At 45.7% G+C, this 21,453-nt stretch overlaps 1 protein-coding gene across 5 annotated transcripts; it reads left to right on the forward strand.

Moving 5' to 3' along the window:
* Positions 1-18: 18 nt before the first annotated feature.
* Positions 19-20,843, forward strand: CCDC191 (coiled-coil domain containing 191). Of its 5 annotated transcripts, none has more exons than XM_074897516.1 (17): positions 19-220; positions 607-639; positions 1,419-1,557; positions 3,846-3,974; positions 4,513-4,691; positions 5,198-5,421; positions 6,156-6,303; positions 8,170-8,360; positions 9,114-9,363; positions 10,710-11,164; positions 11,693-11,787; positions 13,428-13,510; positions 14,854-14,955; positions 16,112-16,255; positions 17,461-17,613; positions 17,936-18,090; positions 19,552-20,843. In XM_074897516.1, exons 1-17 carry the CDS (start codon positions 77-79, stop codon positions 19,682-19,684), a joined length of 2,757 nt encoding a protein of 918 aa, XP_074753617.1. In that variant the 5' UTR covers positions 19-76; the 3' UTR covers positions 19,685-20,843. The 5 variants fall into 5 exon arrangements, with proteins under 5 accessions (XP_074753617.1, XP_074753623.1, XP_074753632.1 ...); XM_074897522.1 differs by having other exon boundaries at positions 17,942-18,090; XM_074897531.1 differs by lacking the exon at positions 17,936-18,090.
* Positions 20,844-21,453: the final 610 nt, after the last annotated feature.

Consider the following 21,453-nt stretch of genomic DNA (forward strand, 5'->3'; position numbering starts at 1 on the left):
GCGCGCAGGCGGCGGGAAGAGGAGCGGAGGGGTGGCACCTCGCTTCCGCCCCGCGCCTGTGGGGAGCGGCGTTCCTATGGCGGCCAAACCGCTCCCGGCGCAATGCGCCGCGGGACGGGCCGAGCGCGGTGGGCGGCTCGCGGGGGTGGCCGCGGTCTTCCCGGGGCCCGGGCTGCGGCTCTACCGCTGGCGGCGCCGCCCCGCCGGGACCGGGCCGGAGGTAACGGGGCCTGGCGGGACGCGGTGCGGGGAGCGCTAGGGCGCGCCGTTGTTCGAGCGCTGTCCAATCAGGGCGCGCCCTCTGGGGTGGGGAGGCTGCGCGCGCCCGCCACGCCCCCAGCGGTTAAAATGGCGGCGGGGCAGAGGGGGTGCTTCCCCGCTAGACGGCTCCGAGGGGTCCCAGGCGCTTTTAGGAGCAGGGTCAGGCTCGGAAAACAGTTTTCCCAGGTGTGTGGGTTGCAGTAGCGGCCGTTTGACGTGCTAAGGGCTAGGGAGTCCGTGCTGCGCTCAAGTGAAGGGTGCTGAGCTTGGCGGCGTTAAACTGCCTCAAAAAAAAAACAAAAAGAGGCAGGTGGTTGCAACAACTTTTTTTTTTCTTACTTCCAGCTGAAGTTTGATAACTTGGAACACTGGATCAAGGTGAAGTAACTTGTCACTAAGAGTAAGGTACCTTCTTGCTATGTGTAAACCTCATGGGTCGCCCAGGACTTTGCATTGAGCGGTTACTGCAGGTTGTATGCATGGGCAAGTAAAACAAGATATTTACCCCAAAGCACTATCTCTTGTATCTGCAACCACCTGAGATCAAGAAAAATTAATTCTAGGGTGAATTTCCCTTTGTTATGATTCGTTGGGCGCCCTGGTGTTTACAGCTGGTTGGAGTGTGCATCTGCTTCCTGATGCAGCTCTGGTTGCCCTAGCACAAAGGGAGGAAGTTCCGCAGAAATGCGGGTTGTCAGGGGGGCGGGTGTTACATATGAAAACACATGGTGACACCCCGGGGCCGTTCACACCTCGGAGAGATGAATGTGGGACAGAAAATCAATGGTCAGCCTGGTTATGACAACATGCTGATGCTGAGTTTTATAGCTGGTGGTTGCTGGGGTCTAGCTCAGCAAGTCTCCAACCAGCCCCCAGGGTCTGGGTGTTTGCATTCTCCCTACGTGTTCTCCAGTCACTATGGCACTAATTGCCAAAAAAATGCTTATTATTTAATGATTTCTAAGTCAAATTTCTCCAGTTAATTGAGCAGTCAGAGAAATGTGTTTCAAAAGAAATTGCTTCTTTTAACAGCTATGTTATCTTGTGTTACATTCGTACTGATGTTTGCTCTCTCTGGAGGACAAACTTGGATATAGAAAGTTTAAAAATTAATATCCAACAATCCTTAGAAATGTTTTCCTTTCTTTAAATTAAAGCAACTGGACCAAGCCTCTGAGTATCCTGTCTCTGAAGCTTTTTCCCTTCAGAAGTCAAGGTATCCACAGGGGCCTTATGGTCCTGTGACAAGTTTGGAAACAGTGGAACAGCTGCAAGATCATGAGGCCTGTGAGGAAGGTGAGCTGAAATACTGCTTGCCACCGTCTGCCTAAAATAAACTGTTCTTGATCCAGCATCGTGGTTCTGGTCTGAAGAGGCTTTTGCAAAGCTTGAGACTGTAAGAAACAGTTCATAGTAACATTTCTTTCATCTAATGGAGAAAGGCATAAGAATCAAATGCTGGAGTTTAAGGTAGATCTTAATTAGCATAGCTAAGAGAAGGATAAACTGTCTCCTGGAGATTTCAGGTCAAAATGAGGATGAATTTTGCCCTTCAAGACACGCTGTGTGGTGGAATGCAAGTTAGTGGGCTATAATAAACTGGATGAAATTACCTGACATATTTTTGATAGCAGGCCAGATGTGAAAATGGAGCTGTTCTGTGTAACTTTCACATCTACGAATAACTGTGTGGTTTAGCTTTGATTCCCATGCAAAATTTTCCTTGCTAATTAGCTAACTAAATATTCCCTTTGTAATGCCTGCAGCCACAAGTGCTTACTGAAATTTGAAAATAAAACTGTGGAACATTTAAAAAAAATAAATAGGAAATTATCATCCATCAGTGCTAGAAGTACATCTGCAATGTAAAAAGCTGATAGGAGACAGGGTTTTAAAAACCAAGTTAACCATTCTTTTAAGACTCAAAAGTGAGCCTTAAGGAATGGAGTGAACACACATCTCAAGGGCATCTGCTTCAATACAGGAAGCTTTTTCACTTGGAATCATCAGAGATTCAACTAATAGCACCAAATACACCTGTCTGCTTACAGTTCACTGTCTGAATGCATCATACAGCAGAGTGCCTCAAAAGGAGCTGTCTTTGCAGTTGGTGGAAAAGTTGCTTGCTTTTCTCATGTTTCTTTGTTATTTTTGTTTGTTCTTCTCTGCTAGGGTTTCCCTTTTTATAGCTACCAATCCCTCAGGATTGTTTCCAGCTCAATTAAAAATCTTTTATCTGAAATCCATTATTAGAATACTTAATGGTATTGACTACATGTAGTCCACTTTGCAAAGAATGGTATTGATAGGAGAAGTGCCAAAACTCTTTTACTCCAGTTATGAGGAGCTCACATTTCTCAGTCAAAAAAGTAACTTTTTCCCAAGTGATAAGCTGTTTTTCTCTCTTCTGTTATCAGATATATTTCCTTGTTCCTGAGCTGGCCTGAGAGATTATGAAAGAGAACAAAAGTGATTTGAAGGACAGTAAACATCAGATTTATGTTTTCTTAAAAAAAACCCCTTTTTAATGAAGTTTTTAAAAGGCTTTATTGCCTTAGTAATACCAGGACTCAATAGGAGCATCTTCATTTTGTGTTAGAACTAGAGATTTGGAGCAGCTGCTCCGCCGTCTATCACCTGTGTGCTTTGACATGGGATGACTTGCCCTGCAGTGGCTGCTGAGACCCCTGCTCTTTGCCCATCCTCACAGCACAGATGGCTCAGCTGCTCATGGGGCTGCTCCTGATACCTGTGTTCTGCTTCAGGAACAGTTTGGCCACCCATGTGGCAAGGCCAGGTGGTTGGTTGAGGCAGCAGCCACGTTAGCTGCTCTTGGTTTTGAGCAGGGACTCTGGAAAAGGAATTTTTTGAGTTTTTCCACAGAAGAGCGGAGATGCAAATAAAGTCTGCTGAAGGACTTTGTACCCGCTTGTTCATTAGGCATTTGAGCTCACTGAGGAGAACCAAATCCATCATGGGTGCATTCCTGTAGTTGCAGTCTTAATTCTGAGTACAGGTAGTCCCTGGTGAAGCTTGCCACCTGACAGATTTGTAATCTAGACTCACCAGTTGTTCCTGGAGCTGTGGTACTTGCAAAGGTTAACCTGTACATATGAAGCAAACATTTGTCCAAACAGTGGTTCTTTTTGTATTTAACATACAACAACCTTGGCTGTACGTGTGGAAAATTAAGTGTCTGCAAGTGCAGTGGTAAAACATATGAAAGCTATCTGAGTTATGAATTACCTCATGTGGATTCCATCTCCTTGATAAATGCTGTAATAATCACACAAGTGATCTAAATGTCCACAGAATCTTGTAGGAAAAATGAGGTGGAGAAGAATTCATGTGACATATGTGATGGGGAAAAAGTGCCACCTTTTCTTCCTGTTCTTTTATAAATCAAGAAGATGAGAGCAGAACTATTAGCATTATTCCATTTTCTGTTGCAGATCAGCTTTCAGTCATTTCAAACAGCCTTCCCAGCATGCTATATAACTATCCCAGAGACAGTCTTGCTAGTTTATGCTTACCCATATATTTTTTTAAGCAAGTGATGTCATCGTTCTCTTTCCTTATGAAAGCCCAGGAGCTGCTCAGGAGCTGGATGAAGACCAAACTGCAGCCAGAGCTGGTGAGCGATGGAGAAGAGGAAGTTGACTCTGTCCTGGAAAAGCTTTCGGCAGCCCCTCTGAAGTATGAGCGGTTTGATGGTGAGAGCACAACAAACTTCCTGACTTCCTTTCTGAGGGTGTGCTGGGGAAGGGAGCCAGGCCTCATAGCTTGGCAGACTGAGAGGTAGAAGTTGCTTTCAGGCCAGGATAGCGGGCTCGGGAGAAACAAGATCAGAGGTGATGTTTTTTTCTCCCCCAGCTCTCACAACAGCTTACTGTAGGGCTGCACAAACGCACCTCATCACCATTCGATGTCTCCCTTTGTAAAAGAGGAATTTTATTTCTTTGTTTATGGGTATTTGTGAGGCCTGTCAAATCTATACAGCTGTTTGAGATGCTCAAGAGGCAAGGCAGTAAAACATGGGCGAAAGGTTGTTACCGTTCTAGTGTGTTCAATGGGAGACTGATTAAGACTCTTTGGGGATAAATGGAGTGCAGTCAGTGTGTCTGCTTTCATCAGAAATGCATTCACAGTCTGGGAAAGTGATCCCTTTAATTACGTTAGGCTTTGTGATCTGAGACAGAGGGGTTTATTCATTTCAGACGAGACTGAGATAATCTGAATTCCTCATTTCAGACTTGTGCAGCTATCTGGAACATGAATTAGAAGGTTCTTCTGTCCAAGAATACCTACAGCATCTTTTGCAGAGTGAAGATGTGAACTGTGGGATAATGGAAGACCTTAGACTTGAAGACATCAAGGAAAACAAAAAACTTGCAGATCCACGAATAATCATGGAGCTTAGACACAAGCAGGTGAGCAGGCAAGGCAGTGCAGTTAAAAGGAATAAAATGGAGGATTATAGGATTAGAGTAAATGCTCAGTGATACTTCCCCAGTATTCTCTCCCAACCTGCAATAATCTCTGACTTGGAGGCTCTGACCCGAGGATACTCTTCCACAGTTTAGCTGAAACATTACTGCGTTTCCATGTGCATGTTAGCCATTCACAGTAGCTTGCACGGCCAGCTTTTACTACATCTGTTTGGGTTTTCCCCCTTTCCAAAGACTGAGGAAAAGCCACCGTGGCAGTCAGTTCTGAGTTTGCTCCCATCAAGTAACACTGGTTTAATCTCATGCTCTTGAGTGGAGTTTTTTGCTGGTCTGAGAGCAGAACCAGTCCAGTCAGTGCCAGCTATGGATAGGGTCTCTCACTTCATGTGAAAGGTGGGTGGTGACTCACCCTGTCTGTGTACAGTGAACCTCAAATTCCTTAGCCTTTGGCATCTGCTTTGACTTTCTCTTGATTTCCTCCTTCCCAGGTGAAAGAAAACCGAATGAGGCGTCAAAAGGCATTAGAGCTTCAGAGACAAGAAAAGTCCCTGAAGAAATCAGCTCTGTTTGAGGCCAGGCTCCAAGCACAGAAGGAGGACAGAAGGAAGGCCCTGAAGGCCAAAAAGGAGCAGGAGGAGATCCAGAGAGAAATGGTGAAGCTGCAAAAGGCAATGGCTGAGAAGAGGCACACCACAGCAGAAGCATGGAGAATGTAAGAGGGAGAGTGGGACACAGAAAGAACCACGTGAAGAACACTTAGAAACATCTGCTCTTCCTCTGTCTCCGAACTCCCCCCAAACCTTTTATTCCTTTGTTACCAATGTCAAAAGCAGAGTTTATCATTAGTGGCCTCTCCTCGGCCATTACCACTTTGTACACTGGATCACAAAGTAGCAGCGTGTTTGTACCACCCCACCGTCCATTCTCTCCATCGAATCTGTGGCCACATCCAGCCTTGTTAGTGTCTAATGCAGCATGAAAGCCAGTACACCAGAAAAAAAAAAAGTCTGTGTTGAAAGTCTATGAAAGTCTAGCACTTACAATAATAATTCCTCTGCTATGAGAGAATAAAGAGCATTCTTGGCTGAGAATTCTGCAGAGATGTGATTTTTGCTTCTGCTGAGCTTGGGTTGTCACAGAGATGTGACTTGTAAGGATGCCATTTATTTACTTAGGCAGCCCTGGGATCCTGAATCTTCTCATTGCAAGTGCTTTACTGAAATCTTACTATTTTCTTCTGCCTGCTATATTTTGGAAATGCTCCGGACTGTTTAATCTCTGGGACCCCAAGCCCTGACAGAGGCTGTTTTCTAAGAAGGCTGGGTTAAATAATCAGCAACTAAGCTGTAGAGGTGACTCTCTTAGGGCTGGCCCAAAAGAGAGGTGAAATCTGTGCTACAGTACTTTCCTCACCATATTAGATCTGCATGTTTGTTCACTTTCCAGGGAGGGGAAGGAACAAGAAAAAAGTCAGAAGCAGGAGGTATCTATTACTGTGTCACCAGCCCTGGTCCTGAAGAAAGAAGAGCAAGGAGATGAGAAACAGAGAAAGGCTCAGGAGCTGCTGCGCAGGATTCACACCAATAAACGGAGAGTGAGCATCACCCTTCTTTATCTGAGACTCAGAACTACCTTGCCCTCAGCTACCGTTTGCTGGTTATCAGGATTTTTTACTTCTTCCAAGCCCCCTTCCTGATACCGGGAATGTAGAAGAGCAGGGCAAAAAGTATCTTGTAAAACTAGGAGTAAGAAATCCTGAGCTTCCATCCTCAGCATGTCTGTGCCTCAGGTGTACTCAGCGTGAGGTTTCTCTTAGAATTGTGGAAAAGATGTGGCTATCAGGACAGCTGTAAAAATAAAGGCTTCTGCAATTGAGAAATAGGCAGATATACAAGGAGGCAGTGGAGCAAGGTTTGTTTTCCCTTGAGGAAGGAAAAAGGGGGGAAATGACACAAAAGGTACTGAGAAGCCCTTACTGGGTGTATGGGAAGATCTTTTAAAGATTGCCTTGCAGACCCTGGTGCAGGAGCAGGGAGCAGAAAGAGAAGTGCTGGGGCCTGGGGCAAGTCTTGAGCTGGGTCTTCAAGAGTTGAAGCATGCCAGCACATCCACAGTAACGGGTTCCCCAAGGATCCACTCCCACTGGGTGCAATAGGGTATTCTGAGATACTGCAACAGCTCTTCTTAGGCAAATGTGCAGACTTTAATGAATGATTCCTAGTAGGAACCTATTTCTTTTATCCTCATTACTCTGATACCATGGTCAGCTCTGGGTTAAACAGTTGTATCAAATATTTGCAATTAAAGAGCAATCTTTTTGTACTGAATAATTTTATATGGGCAGTCTCAGCAAAGGAAATAAATTTCCCTGAGTGCAGGTATGAATGCCATCCATCACATAATATTTTTAATTAATAGAGCAGTCATCATTGTTAATGTCTAGATACAGATATCTAGAATTTTAAAATATTTTTTTATAGAAGAATCCCATAGCTTTTATGTTGATTCTCCCCATGGCTCACTTCATCTCTCTGTCTGCTGGATTTGAGCTTGGCTACTGTTTAGCAGTACACAACCTCTCTCCAGCACAGTTTAAGCTGTGAAGATAAGCCTGAGTGAAACCACAGAACAATTTAGGGCTGGCATAATGTGAGAAGTCACGGCTTAGCTGAGCTAAGCAATAGTGACACTTTGATTATTTTCCTTACACAGAAAGAAATGGCTAATACATTGATAGTTTGTCCTTTTTGTATGTCTCCATTTGGAGATTTCGGTGAGAGGAATGCAATTAAAACAAGGCATTATGACAAAAGGGGAACAGCCGAGTCCTGTGAGTTGAGCCACTTGGAGGATCAAAATGAACAGTGTCTGCATTGACAGGGCAAGAATTACGGGGTAGATTAGACAGCAAATTGCTGTTCTGTACAATGTAAATCACTCCCAGAGGCAGCGAGTCTAATTACACAATAGGGAAAAGGTTTGGCTTCCTACTGGAAGGAGGGTGAGCGTCAGTTGTGTCATAAATTCACTCTAGGAAGTGTCTTGATTTTTGTCTAAGTTAAAAAAAACCAAAAACCACAAGTGGTCCCTGGAGATATTTGTGAACTCCTTTCCACAGAAGTGTTCTTACCTGTAGCATCTTAGACATCTAGATTTTGAAATGTCTTTCCTGTCTCTAGAAAGTCTGTGTTCCTTACCCATTTTATTCCTTTACACTTCACTGAAAAGCATAGAGCCCCATGATGTTATCTTTCTAGTCCCTTTCTGCTTTTTGTAGAAGACCTGCACATGCTCTGCATTAATTTTATTTTTTTTTTACCCTCAAGATAATTGCTGAAAGTGGGGATTCTAAAAAGAGTCTCGAAAAGGAAAGTCGGATGAGGGGAAGGGTGGAGAGTATCAGCATTTGTGTGACGGGCTGTATCTTGCTAATTGGTTTTCTGAAACTCTCCCTTTGTAGTGCATGCAACGACATTTCTCTGCTTGGCTGAAAGTCATTCTGGAGCACAGAATTAAAATGGGAAAAGCTAGAGCCCTTGCTGACTGGAAATGCCAACTGAAGGCCCTGCGAGCCTGGAGAAACTATACTTGGGCCCAGAAAGTAGAGCAGGAGACACAGCAGTTGGAAGTTCATCTCCAGGATCAAAACAGGTAGTGACCCTACCCTGTGGAATTCCCCCTGCTGCAGCAGTACTTGGGCAGCACAGTGATCAGGGACAGTAAAAGGGGCTTGCCAGTTAGCCAGCAGGAGAAAAAAAGCTTTCTGAGAAAATTGCCTGTGGTCTGCTAGAGGTGTCTGTGTTGTGGCACAGATGAAAAGGACGACAGAGATAAACAAGAGCTTTAGCACTGCCCAACAAGCCTGCCTCTCTCAATAGGCATCTTTCATGGAAATCTCACCCTGGCTCGCTCTGGAGGCCAGAGATTATGAGGTGCTATATTTATTCCTGATTAATATAGTTATTTCCTATTTCAGTATTTGTACAGCAGAGATCATTTTGGCCAGTGCCTTTCATTAAGGAGGCTGTTGGATGGATTCCCTATCAGCCAGAGAAAATTTTGTTCTTGCAGGTGTCTGGCAGGCTGTGTGGTAAGACACTGCTGCTTCCCTCTCTGCAGCTGGCAAGGGAACGGGATAACTCTTCTGCACCTATCCTGCAGCCCGAGGATGACACAGAAAAATGTGAACTAGGGAAACTTACTGCAAAATAATGGGCATCCCTTCTGCCCTCCCACTCCTCCTTGGAGAAACTCTGTACAGATTTGTAGGGCCTTCAGAATTAAGTGACAGAAAGACTCAGGAAGTTATGGGGCCTCATGTCATGGCCTTGGCTGCTGTACTTCATGCAGTTGTTTCAGGCAGAAGTCTCACTCCTGTCATAACATAAATGCTTTCTCATTCAGGAAGACACAACTGTCTGTGGAGCACAACCAGCGACGGCTTCTGCGCTGCTGCTTTCTGGCATGGCAGCGCTGGAGCCAAGCAGAGATGGACAAACGAGAGCTGCAGATCAGGAGGGAGGAGATGAAGAGGAAGATGGCACAGCTGCTGGAGGCAGTGGCACTGGGGAAGGGTACTCCAGGCAGGCTGCTGGAAGTGAACAAGCCTGGGACAGCAGAAGTAAACCATCGCCAAGATTTGCAGCAGGACAAGGTAAATCCTTCCCATGTAGTTTTGTCTTTTGGCATCTCAGTACTCCTACAAAGTACGTCTTTTTGTGCAATCTGAAATAAAGAGTATGTTGTCCCAGAGGAATCTTTCCCAGGGTGACCCCCAAATACCCGCCTGCAGCTATTGAGAAGTCTTTAAAATTCAGAGTCAAACATGAAGGACAATGGATGAGTTTTAAAAATAATCTCTAATGCTGCCAGGGAGCAACCTTTCATGCAGTGTGAGTCGCAATGAGTGTCCCACCCCCAGATCACTTTTGCTGAGAGATTAGTTACATCTTTGATGCCTGCTTAGACTAAAAAAGAATAACGCTTGACTGCATGACAAGAGATTTTGTCATGCCAGTGCAGCTCTCTGACTTTTATGCATGGGTAAAAAAAGTAATCACTGGCTGCTTCAGGATAATGCACATCACAAAGAGGTAGGAGAGGAGAATCAGAGGTTGCTTCCTTAAACTGTCATTTATCAGGTCAGAGCCTGCCCTTCCTTTCTGTCTATAAAACTTGTACCACAGCAGTGTCCTGATCCCAGCATGAGAGCTCACACACACATATTACAGGTCAAGCTTATTGTCTGCTTAAGTGTCAGCAAAAGTTGATTTCCTGTGGTGCTTATATCATCCTAGTAGGCCTGTATTTTTTTTCTAATGTACTGGTAAAATTTGTGCTGAAAGTATTGGGCTGAATTTGGGATTTGACCTAGGAATCAGGCAGCGGAACATACATCTGATGCCTCTCCAGAGAAAGACCATGTGTCAGAAAAGGTACAGCTTCATTCCTCACTGTGCATCAGTTTCATGATAATACTTATCAAAGCTGGAGAAGAGGCATGAGAAAGCAGCACCCTATAGAATTCTCTTCCATCTGAAAAGGGACTGTCCAGTAGATCAGCCATGTAGATCACTTCAATAACTGTTTTTTCCTTTATTCTCTGAGCACTGAGTGGGAGCAACACAGTCCAAAAGGGAGTGTGCTAATTCCCCAAGAGATGAGCTAACCCCTGAGAAACAAGCTGTCCTCCCCAACGAAATAGTCAGAATATATTCCTGCCAGAGCTCTTGCCTGATCAGGATTTCTTCCTCCCTATGAAATGGCACCCAGCTCTTTAACAGTTCTTTCCCACAGCCTCCCATTTTGTGCGTAACAGGGCCCCTCTGCCCTGGCTAGGAACTGGATCAAAATTATATAGCTGAAATTACCCTGCTTCTCAGGCATTTTACTAGATTTGTATTAAAGAAGCACTTAACTATGTGGGAAGGGCAGAGGAGTGCTTGGTTTTAATCAATGCCAAATTTTCCTCATTTCTTTGTATTTTTTTTTTCCCCCTAGCCAACTGAAACTTGCCTCATACAGAAAGAAGCTGACCAGCCCAGAGACCACTCTTGTTGGGATGCTGCTCATATGTCTCATTCCTACAGAAAACCCAAATTTGCCTGGCAGATGACCCTAAAACATGGAGCCCCGAGTGCCCAGGACCAGGCTGTGTGCAGGAATCAAACAGCCACTGCCCCCCAGCAGTTTCAGGCACCTGGTCCAAACACAGCTCCTGTGTATGGTAGCCACTTTGAGCACCGTCATGCCCTACAGCAATGTCTGATTGAGAAGCAGAGGCAGCAGCTTCGGAAACAGCAAGAGCTGATCCTTGAACTGCAGGAAAATCAGAGGCTGGGAAGAACTAAAGAGGCAGCACAAGCCCATCCACTTAACAGCTCTGCTTCACAAACCAGGGAGGAAAAACCAAAGAGGGAAAAACAATCCAGATGCAAGAATACAACCCATTTGAGGTATATACCTTTGATAAAGCAGGCTCAGTTAGTCAGCGTGTCTCATCTCTACTCAAGTGGAGCCAGAATTTGCCAGGCACACTTCAGTCATGCTGGCACTATCTGCTCTTCCTCTCACCTGTGACTTAGCCTCAAGGGTAATATCAGGCTGGCCACAGTTCTCCATTCTTCTCTCTTTCTGCAGTGGCTTGACACCGTGTGATCCATACAGGATTCACTTAGAAAGAGTGTCACACACAGTACCAGCAGGGATTTATTTAGTTAGGAACAAAGAGAGTGTCACCCTTGGTGTTTCAGAACATGCAGCAGCCCCGAGTACTCGGCTGCTTCACAAGGATGAATCATTAATCCCATCTCAAGCAGAAGAAAGGTGTATCAGGGGTTCAGAATGAAAATGCAGCACAATGGAGAACAGAAACTACAAGGCCTGTTTCTCAGCCTTGAGAAAGACATGATTTTCTTTCTCACACAATTTGACCTCATTTGACCACATTCAGTGATGAATTTCTTTACTCTTTCCTTTCACAGTCCACCTGTTTCTCATGGGCCTGAAAACACAAGGGCAGTGATGCAAAGCAGGAGGCCCTCCAGCCAGCTGACCTCAGCTCATCCTATACTGAAAGGTATTGCTCTAGATTGCAAAGGTTGTTCCAGACACTTTTCTCAACAGCTTGTCTGGAAACTTCACAGAATCACAGAATTGTCTAGATTGGAAAAGACCAACCATCAACCCAACATTAACAGTTCCCAACTCCACCAGATCCCTCAGCGCTGGGTCAACCCGACTTTCCAGTCCCTCCAGGGATGGGGACTCCCTCCCTGCCCTGGGCAGCCCATTCCAACGCCCAACAACCCCTTCTGCAAATAAATGCTTCCTAAGAGCCAGTCTAAACCTTCCCTGGCGCAACTTGAGGCCATTCCCTCTTGTTCTATCGCTTATTACTTGGTTAAAGAGGCTCATCCCCAGCTCTGTGCAACCTACTTCCCTCTTTCTTCGCCTCAGCCTTGCTGGCTGATGACATTATGCAAGTAAAACTCTCAGCGCTCTCTTTCCCAGCCTGCCAGCACTATGAGGGGGAGCTGTTTTCACAACCAAGTCAAGCATCTGTAAAACCTGAGCCACTGCAAGCCCCTCAAGTCCACGCTTAGTACACTGTGGTACAAGTACCCAAGGATCTGTGAGATACCTCCCCTTCTCTGGCGACACTGGAACATACATGTTAAATGTGCAGCACAGCCTTTTCATGCAGTAAATTAAGATCAGGTTCTGTTCTGTCCCATGGTAATGTTCTTCCATATCAACCAGTGGATGGTCACAGGCTGCATGAAGGGTTGTCTGGAATAGGAGTATTGCAATTAACAGTTTTGGAGTCATCAGAGCTTTTTAGCCATGATAGTTGGGCATTAATAGTTGCTTTTCATTAACTGACTGTGTTCAGCGCCTATGATACCTAGTCCAAGCCATCATTTACTCTGATTTGACTGAACTCTGTACACTTTAGAGACAATAAGTGTATTTGTTTGAACATCCAAAAAAATTCAGTGAATAAGTTATCACTGGATGATTTTCCATTGGCAGAGAATCCTGGGACAGCTGAGAAAAAAAAAAATGTGAGGAAACCTACTGTGGTTGAAACACTTCAGTGGCCCCCAGATTGCTCAGCCTGTGCGACTTCAGAAGCAGCGAGTGCGGGTTCTCAACTCCACTGCATGTTCTGTGTGGTCCTGTCAGCATTGTAACACCTTCACTGATAGACAGCAAGATCACCCCATTGCAATTTATCTCCCAAAAAAAGCATTAATCAGTAGTTTCTCACTAGTGGGACCATGTACCTGTGTGTCACTGTGGCAGGGATGCTTTCCATCATGAAGTTGCTCTTTAAATAACCAATTTGAGCTTCCTGGAGACCTCACAGGAATTGCTGTTGAATCAGGTGCCCTGAGCCTCAGTACTCAATCAGGGGAGACAGGGATAAAACCTCTGAACACAGTTCCTTTCATAACTGAGCCTCATGGCTGTGACTGTCAACCAAGGAGGGTGGTGTGAATCTAATCAGGGCAGTCCTGAGTCATCTCATAAATGTTTATGGGTTCCTTGTTCCTGACACTGCCAGCCCTAAGAGGCAGCAGAAAGCAAATCCCTTTGTGCTGGCATTGCCAGGTCAACAGGGGGCCTGGCAGTAGTGTTCATCCTTATTCAGCAAACTTCTGCCATTATCCTACAGCTCGTTCTCCCTAAGCCTTATGTCCTCTGTTTCTGTAGCTATGGAGGAGAGAGCAACTCAGCGGGCAGAACGGAGGAGGAAACTAGAAGAAGCCAAACAACGAAGAGAAGAGGAGAAATTGGTGAGGGAAGTGGAAAATGAAATAAAGTCTCTTTCACACCATTCCAGTTACAAGAAATGCTGTTTTAACCCCAGAGTCAGGGACCAAGAAAAGGCCCTTTATTGAAACCAGCTTGTGAGAAAGCAGATAGCCAGCACACATCAAAAGAAGCAGTTACTGCTGCATTTGCACACAGGGACTGCACTAGCCCTGCCATATCACAGGCAGACACTTCATGTTGATGCAGCTGCAATTCTAGAAGCAGCCTCCTAACCACCCCCAGCACTTTTTTCACACCTACCCCAGGATGGGAAGGCTGGCAGTGCCTGCAAGATCTAATTGATTGGACCTGGCAATGGTGGGTTTCCCCTCCCCTGCCTTTCCTGCCTGGTCACATGCAGCTTGAGGACGTGCAGTCTCATCTAGTAAAAATCCTGCATCTTCCTAGCAAATCTCTGCCGAAGAGTTAAGATACTACTGACAATGTTTGCATAGTTAATACGCAAGTTCCGTGATGCACATCCAACAGAGGAGCCTTCTTAGTGCCTGGGGGTTAAGATCTTACTGAAAACATTAAGTTGCATTAGGATTAGAAAACTCAGAATGGGGTCCTAAAGCAACCAGCATTTCCTCTTTCAACCAAGACAGGTGCACTCACATACACAGGAGGCTGAAATGAGCCTTAGAGAACACTTTAACCACAGAGTAGACAGACAAGCACCCGGTTTGGTTTCCTCAGCTGCAGTTGCCACGATTGTAGAGATCAGGAAGCACAGTCCTAGCAATTACACATTATGGTTGGTGTGGGCTTTAGGCCTCTGATCAAGAGCGAAAGCTTTGTGAAATGAAAGTAGAGTGGGGTTTGCAAGGGGAGGAGATAAACATTCAGAGAAGTATATTGTGCCAAGTATGACCAGTACTGAAGTAAACCAGCTTTGATCTGAAGTGTTTGGGGAAAGAAATGTTTGGGCACCTGTAATGCTGCTTTGCATGTAGAAGTAAAACTTCAGAGCAGTGCCCAGGGATTCAGAACTGACTTCAGCAATCAAGTTATCAATAAATAACTTGGTGTATGGTTTAAATTTTTCAGGAGAAGAGTGGGCAAATTCTATGACAAAGATATATATATTTATAGGTAGTAGAAAGACATATATATATGGGTAGTAGAAAGAACAGTCCCTCCTTCTTCTCCCTTCCACAGTTCATTGCCCAGCAGATCATGTCTCATAGGTGACAAAGTCTGCTTCCTTCTGAAGTTTCAGGTGCTGGTCAATACTACAGGAATACTGGGAAAGCTTAGAGGTCTGTGCTCTCCAAAAATGTCACACATGCCAAATTAAATTTTAACCTTCTTCCATTTCAAGGCCCAGCTGAAGGCTGAAGAGGAAGCACGACAGAGGAAGGAGGCTGAGGAAAAGGAAGCCCAGCAGCAAAAACGACAAGAGGAGAGAAGGCAGCAGAAGCTGGTGACCAAACACCTCATCTGTTTCCTTCCCCTTTAGCAGGGATAGGGAAGAAGAGCCCTTACCCACTAGCACTCAGTCAGCAGCCAGAGTAACGTGAACTGAAGGTCTTCATGAGTAGTGCAGAGTTCCACAGCAAAGCACCTGCTACGTAGACTCACCACCTTCCCCCTTTTTGGCAATGTTAGGGGCAGGGCTGTGGGCTGAACACACTGTGAAGTACACACTGTTTCTGTCTCATCAGCAGGACCAGAGGTCTCAGCTGGTGGATGTTCACTGCTGAGGTATCACCATGTAAGCCCCCACAGGGGCAGCATGTCCAGTGTACTTTTAAACTGCTCCTTCCACTTGGCTCCCCCTCCAGCATACACAACGATACCGGTCACACACACACATGATTTAAAAGTAAACAAGCCTGACTACATCAAGGATGACTTTCCACCTGAAGAACAGAAGCATCTTCTCCTTGGAGCTAGCCTAGAAATAACCCCACTTCAGTATTATTTGGAAGTGAGCTGTGCTAATAACCCAGATAGCACATCTGAAATCCTACAGGAATTTGAACTACTGTTCTACTGGGATTGAGTGATTTAGGATGTTTGACCTTCATCCCTGAGTCTCAGCCAAAAGTATTGTTGTACAGTTATATAATACCCACATCCTTCCCCTATTGTTTAGGTTAGTTTAAGTGATAAGGCCTGTGTGTAAACTCAGAATCATTTTTGGACATGTTTTCAATCTAGTTTTATAAATGTAGAAAGCTGCCCTCCTTGAGCTCACCAAAGCACCCCTCCCCACATTGATAAAGGCCCATCAAAAGGAGGTTCCTGCTACATCAACACTGCTGGTACCCACAGATTATAGGTCTGCTGCAGTAACACCAAACTGCAGTGCTGAGGGAAGGCCCGTGCCGATAACATGGCCCAAGGAAACGTCCAGAAATACCATCATCTTCCACGATGAATTTTCTAGACAGACTTCTGCTTTATACCACAGGTTCTAATACATAGGGTCTTGTCTGGTCTGCACTGCTAAAGATGATGCAGATCCCTTTTTCTTGTCAGATCAGGACCTCCAGCTCCAATATCACAGTCTATTGTCATTGCTTAACATACTCTTCATCCAGAGTGAATTAAAACTACTGCTCTTTGTATCGTAGAAAGAGCTGGAGAAGCAGAGGAGGCAGGAGAAAGAGCAGCAGCTCCAAAAAAAGGCCAGAGATCACTATGAGAAGGTTTTGCTCAGAAAGCTGGGAATGGTGCCCTGGAAAAGGCTGAGAGAGCAAGCGAAGGAAAACCTGGTGGTAAGTGCTGAGGATAGAGGAAAGGACTGGTGCCATGGGAGGAAGGGAAAAAGAATGGATGCAGCACTTAGCAGCAGCCTTAATAGGCTCTTAAGCCAGGTAGAGATGGAAAAAGCAAAAATTCTCCCTGCCTCCTCTGCCCTGTATTAGTGCTTTAAATCAGCCCATCTGACAATAATCATGAAAGGTCATCAAAAACCCACAAGGGTGGCATCTGCATTTTAGCTGATTAAACAGGAACCAAAAGGGAAGAGAAAGGAATTCATTTCAATCTAATAAGAAGTCATCTTCTGTTAGCCTCCACTCGTCTGCAGCACTAACTGCCACATGATTTGATGACAGTAACACAGTGGGAGTTTAGTATGATACAGCCAAAAAAAATTGAAGTTCTGTGACATGAGCCTGTCAGTTCTCTTGCTCCACAGCAAAGTTAATCAGTAAGACTCTGCCAAGCCACTGTAGTTGTAGTAGTTAATCCCAGCCCATCACTAGGGCTTTCCCTCTCTCTGGAGCTGCTGCTCGTGCAGAGCTGGCCCCTGCTAGGGGCAGGCCACCACAAGTGATAATTCAGTGATCTGTTCTAGCCTGCCCACATCTTCAGTGCAGAATAGCAAGTGGTAGCTTCGGAGACCTTGCCACACAAATCCTGCTAATGAAACATTTTTGTACGTGACTGAATTGGCATGCCTTATCAGGGGTGGGCTAATAAGGCTCAGCTGTCTCCTGAAGACTTAGCCAGAGCCCAGGGCTAAGTTGGCAAGCTTCCACGTAAGTCACCGGGACTGCAGCTACTTACAGGACTCGACCAAATGCACACAGGCCTCCAGCTGGGAGGAAGGAGAGGAAGAGCAGCTGCTCTGAAAGTCCACCCTGCTGGTCAGCATTATGGACACGGTTGGACTAAACTGTTACAGGCCGTGCCTCTGCTTTAACATGCTTTCAGGTTAAACTGAGCATCAGGATTCAAAAGGATATTCTCTAGAAGTGACGCAGCAGTGGTCCCATATAGAGACTGGGCTTGTTCCTTGTGCTGACCCCTCTTTGTGGGAACCTGTCCTGTAAATTATTCCAGCTGCCAGACTCTGCATTTTGGGGGAGCCCAAAAAACTGATGTGATTTTCTAGTGTACCCGATTTTCTGTGGTTTTATGTTTATCTAGTCACTAGTTCAGATAACTAGCTGCCCTCTCTGCTGTCTTTACTCAGGTGGCACAAAGGCACCACTGCTTGGGCCTGCAGAGGAAATGCCTGATGACTTGGCTCCAGGACACCCAGGGGAGCCTCATGGAGAAGGTGTCTCAGGCTCAGGACTTCTATTCCCATACATTGCTGAGGCAGAGCTTCAGGAGCTGGCTAAAGGTTTGCCTGCACTACAGCAGAGAAATTATTCTGGGCAAGCTAGCTGCTGCCATGCCTTCCCCTCTCCACAGTGCCACTACACTTGTTACACTTGTCCCCATTCCAGCAACATCATTCCCTTCTTCAGAGACATTCTTGCAGCTCTCCATCATTCCCTTCACTCAGGATGCTCCCCTACATACTGCTCCTCCACCTTTGCACTCTCACCCTGCTCATTTTCCTCCTGTCACCCTTCACCACCACAATCTCTGTTTCTGCTTACTGGGCTGGGGCTTGGGGGAAAGAAGCCATTCTCACCTCTTTTTCTATCCTCCTTCCCTAGTACAAGGATTATCTCTCTGCTCTGGAGGAGAGAGCAAGTACCCTCCATGCAGCCTGGCTCATGAGGAAGTACTTCTGGGTGTGGTTTGATCGGATTATGGAGGAAAAAAGTACTTTATTGGAGAAGCTAAAAATTGCTACTGAACACAGTAACAAGTAAGCGCACTACCTTGTCAGCAGTTCTTTTTACTTAAGTTTAATATACCCTATAGATTATTTTAGAGACTGTTTTTGACAGATCAATTATCTGCTCCTGAAGAACATGTGAAACAGGTTCTTTACTGCTGGTATTTTGCTTCTGTGATATATGCAGACATCAGCAGTAGAGGTTTATGGGTAAGAATTTTCCATGCAGCCTGGAAAAGGAAATTTAGTGGAACCCTTCACAGGACTTTTAAATCTGCTGAAAGAGAGTACAGTGAAAGGAGATAAGTAGCTGAAACTTTCTAAGCTGATTAGCAGATCTGGCCATGCAGCTTCTGTTAAAAGCTGCCTTAGGAGGTTCTTTAAGTACAGTTATAGCAAGCCAAATGATTGTGCAGGAATTACATACTGTAATGTAATCTGTCCACAGCAGATTATTTAGTTGACAAATCCAAAACTGATCAACTAGAAACCCTACTTAAGGAATCTTTCATCAGCCTGACTTCGCAGTGAGAACTGCAGCAGACAGTTCTACCAGTGATGACTGGAGCTGGATGCACCCAGTTCGCTCCTTGTCCTGTAACTACATTATCTGTGCATTTTAACAGGAAAAAAAAACCCTGTTGTCAAAGCTCAGCAGCAAACAGAAGCATGCTGTCCTAGCTCACCGTGAAAGCATGTCAGCTGCATGCAGTCATGAACAGGCTGTGCCTGTGCGTAGCCCAAACAGGATCTGCAGTACCTCTGATGTGGTAGAGTGAGCCTGTTCTAGCTTGCTGTGTCAGTAAGAGCAGAACAGCACACCAGTTAACCCAACAAGCCAGCAAAGTGGAGGAACCAGGGAAAATTCAGACCCAGGAAGAGACTGGATTCAGTCTACATATGACCTCGTACTAGGAGCATAATTACCTGTCCTTCATTACCTCTTCCCCCACTGACTGGTAAAAGGCCAGTTCAGACCTTGCCATAGCAAACTAGACAGGACTGTTGCTCCCTGTTGCTCATGTGGGAACCCAGGGCAAGGCACCTTTGGTGGGGGAATTAAAATTAAGTAAGAATTGGAGCCCAGCTGCCTGTGCTCCCAAGTGGTTGGGCTGGACCAAATAAGCCTGCATTTTTCCTGAAGAAACTGCTTTCAGAGACCCTGTTTATTCTTCAGGAAACATTTTTCACCTTCAGAGTGCTAAGCCAAACACCAGCTAGTCAATGCTGTTAGAGGGAGGTGCAAAATTCTTGGGGGAGAAGAAACAGAGAAGAAAAATGTTATTTTTCCAGGCACGATGGACATATTAATGGAGTGGTCTGCATGCAAATGTTTAACATGTCACAGCTCTGACTAGTAGCAGAAAGGACAAATCCCACAGCAATTTTAGGGGAGTTCCCCCTTAAACAGAAGTAATTTTGATTATCTGTTATGTTATGCACACATCTGCATGTCATCACTTTGTTCTTTATGTCCCCATTTTCTTTAAGGAGACTTGTGCTGAATGCGTTCAAGGCGTGGAGGCAGTACCCTTTACTGATGAAAAAGGAAAGGGAGAGAGAGGAAAGGAGAAACCAGCTACGCAGGAGAGTAGCTGAAATTCTCCCCGACTTCCAAACATGACAGAAAAGAGTCGAAGGAGACTGGGAAAGGGGACAGAAAGTCTGATTCTGTTCAATGCTTTCTTCCTGCTGACTGAAACAAATCCAAAGGGAAGTTCTGTCCAGCACAAAGGGTCTTACAGCCAAGGGAAGCTTCCTGGGGTCGCTGCTGTAGTAAACTAAGCACAGAGGGAAACTTATCTGACCGTTTCACTTTGCACTTCAGGGGGTTATTCCCCACAAGATCCTCCTTGGGTAGAGCCTCCCTAGGGGTGTCTTGGCTGGTGGCAGTGAGACCTAGGTAACCAAAGCCTAGCCCAGAGTGTGTTTCAGGCCAAGGCTGTTTCCACAGGCAGAGCTGAAGCACTGACATGAATCAGGAAACACAGAACTGAACTGCACTAATTTTTCTTTAAGCAGTAACCTGGTGCTTTGGTGTTGCCAGCACTCGGTCGGGGCACACAGCTTGACGAGAGCACAAACAGAGCTGACTGCCAGCTGACCCCCAGCCACTACTGCCAGCTTGGCCACGCAGAGAACGGCCTCTGTCTCACTCTGCCAGGAAAGTTTGGATGGGAGGAGGAGATGGAAGAGCTATTTACACAGATCCTATTTGCTAATGATCCAGATCGCAGCGTCGCATATGGACAATCTAAAATCTGGATTCTTTTTTCAAGGGACTGCCTAGTTCACAGCACTGGCCCACTCACACAGTGCTTTGATTTTGGTGGCAAGTGGTGATCCCAAGTTTATGAGCCTCCATCTTCTCATAATTTAAACATTTTCCAAACTGTAGGGTTTAAGGATGTATTGTGCAAGTCTGCCTGGGCCTTCACGTGATCCAGCACTTAAAAAAAAAAAAACAAGAAAAAGGCAGACTGTATTTTTACATAAGCTAAGGCTGACATGATTAAAATGAGAGGTTTTTTGATCACTGTTTAACCTTAACCTGCAGCATAGCGCAGAGTAATGCCGTTAAGGTACTGTACGTCTTGTCTTAGCAACAGCATAAGGCAGGAATCTGGAATCACTTCCCCCTCACAGCAAGATAGGCAGAGTTCTCTCCAAAAGCATTTGGCAGTACAGGGAGCACTTAGGGAATGCCAGGAAGAAGATAAGTTACTGTTATCCATTGTATCAAATAATTTTTAAAACCTGTCTATGCACTGAAAGTTTCCAATAAACCCAAATGTGAAATGAACACAACAGAGTTGTTGGTGCAGGCTGTGTCAGAAGCCAACTGAGAGGCACTAGACAAAAGCCCAGGGTTAGGGGACCTAGGCTGCCCCTAAGCACTGCAGATGAGGTAGTGTAGGACAGCTCAAGGTGCCCAGGCATGGCAGCACGCTCCAGAGCTTTAGCGTTGGGAATTTGTTCATGCAGATAGCTCACAGAGATGTGGTTAGAGCCTCCCTGCCCACACAATCAGGCTGCAGAGCAGACTCTCAGTGCAGGTCTGTAGACAACTGTTGCTCCCACATTACCTCCCACAGCCATCCTCTACAACACATTTACTGTCCATCTCCCAGAGCCTGGTGACAGACCTGACCCCCAGCAGGTCAGATGAGCGTGTTATCCAAGCGTGGGGAGCTGGAGGTGCCTGTGTGGAGTGTGGGCGAGCACAGACCATCTGGCTGCATTCAAAGGCAGATTGTGAGAGGAAGCGACAAGCTGAGAGGGCTGAATGACTCGTCTCGCGGGGAAGAACGGGCACTGCTGAAGGGGAGCGTCTTTCACAGAGCACTGAGCCAGGGAGGAGTGGAGCTGGGGGCTGAGCTGCCACACTCATGC

The sequence above is a fragment of the Athene noctua genome, chromosome 1, assembly GCF_965140245.1.
Source record: "Athene noctua chromosome 1, bAthNoc1.hap1.1, whole genome shotgun sequence".
NCBI lineage: Eukaryota > Metazoa > Chordata > Aves > Strigiformes > Strigidae > Athene > Athene noctua.

Coding starts and splice junctions, on each gene's coding strand:
- CCDC191 (XM_074897516.1), top strand. CDS start 77: ATGGCGGCCAAACCGCTCCCGGCGCAATGCGCCGCGGGACGGGCCGAG. Junction 640..1,418: donor ACTTGGAACACTGGATCAAG/GTGAAGTAACTT, acceptor TTTAAATTAAAG/CAACTGGACCAAGCCTCTGA. Junction 13,511..14,853: donor GAAGAGAAGAGGAGAAATTG/GTGAGGGAAGTG, acceptor TTCCATTTCAAG/GCCCAGCTGAAGGCTGAAGA.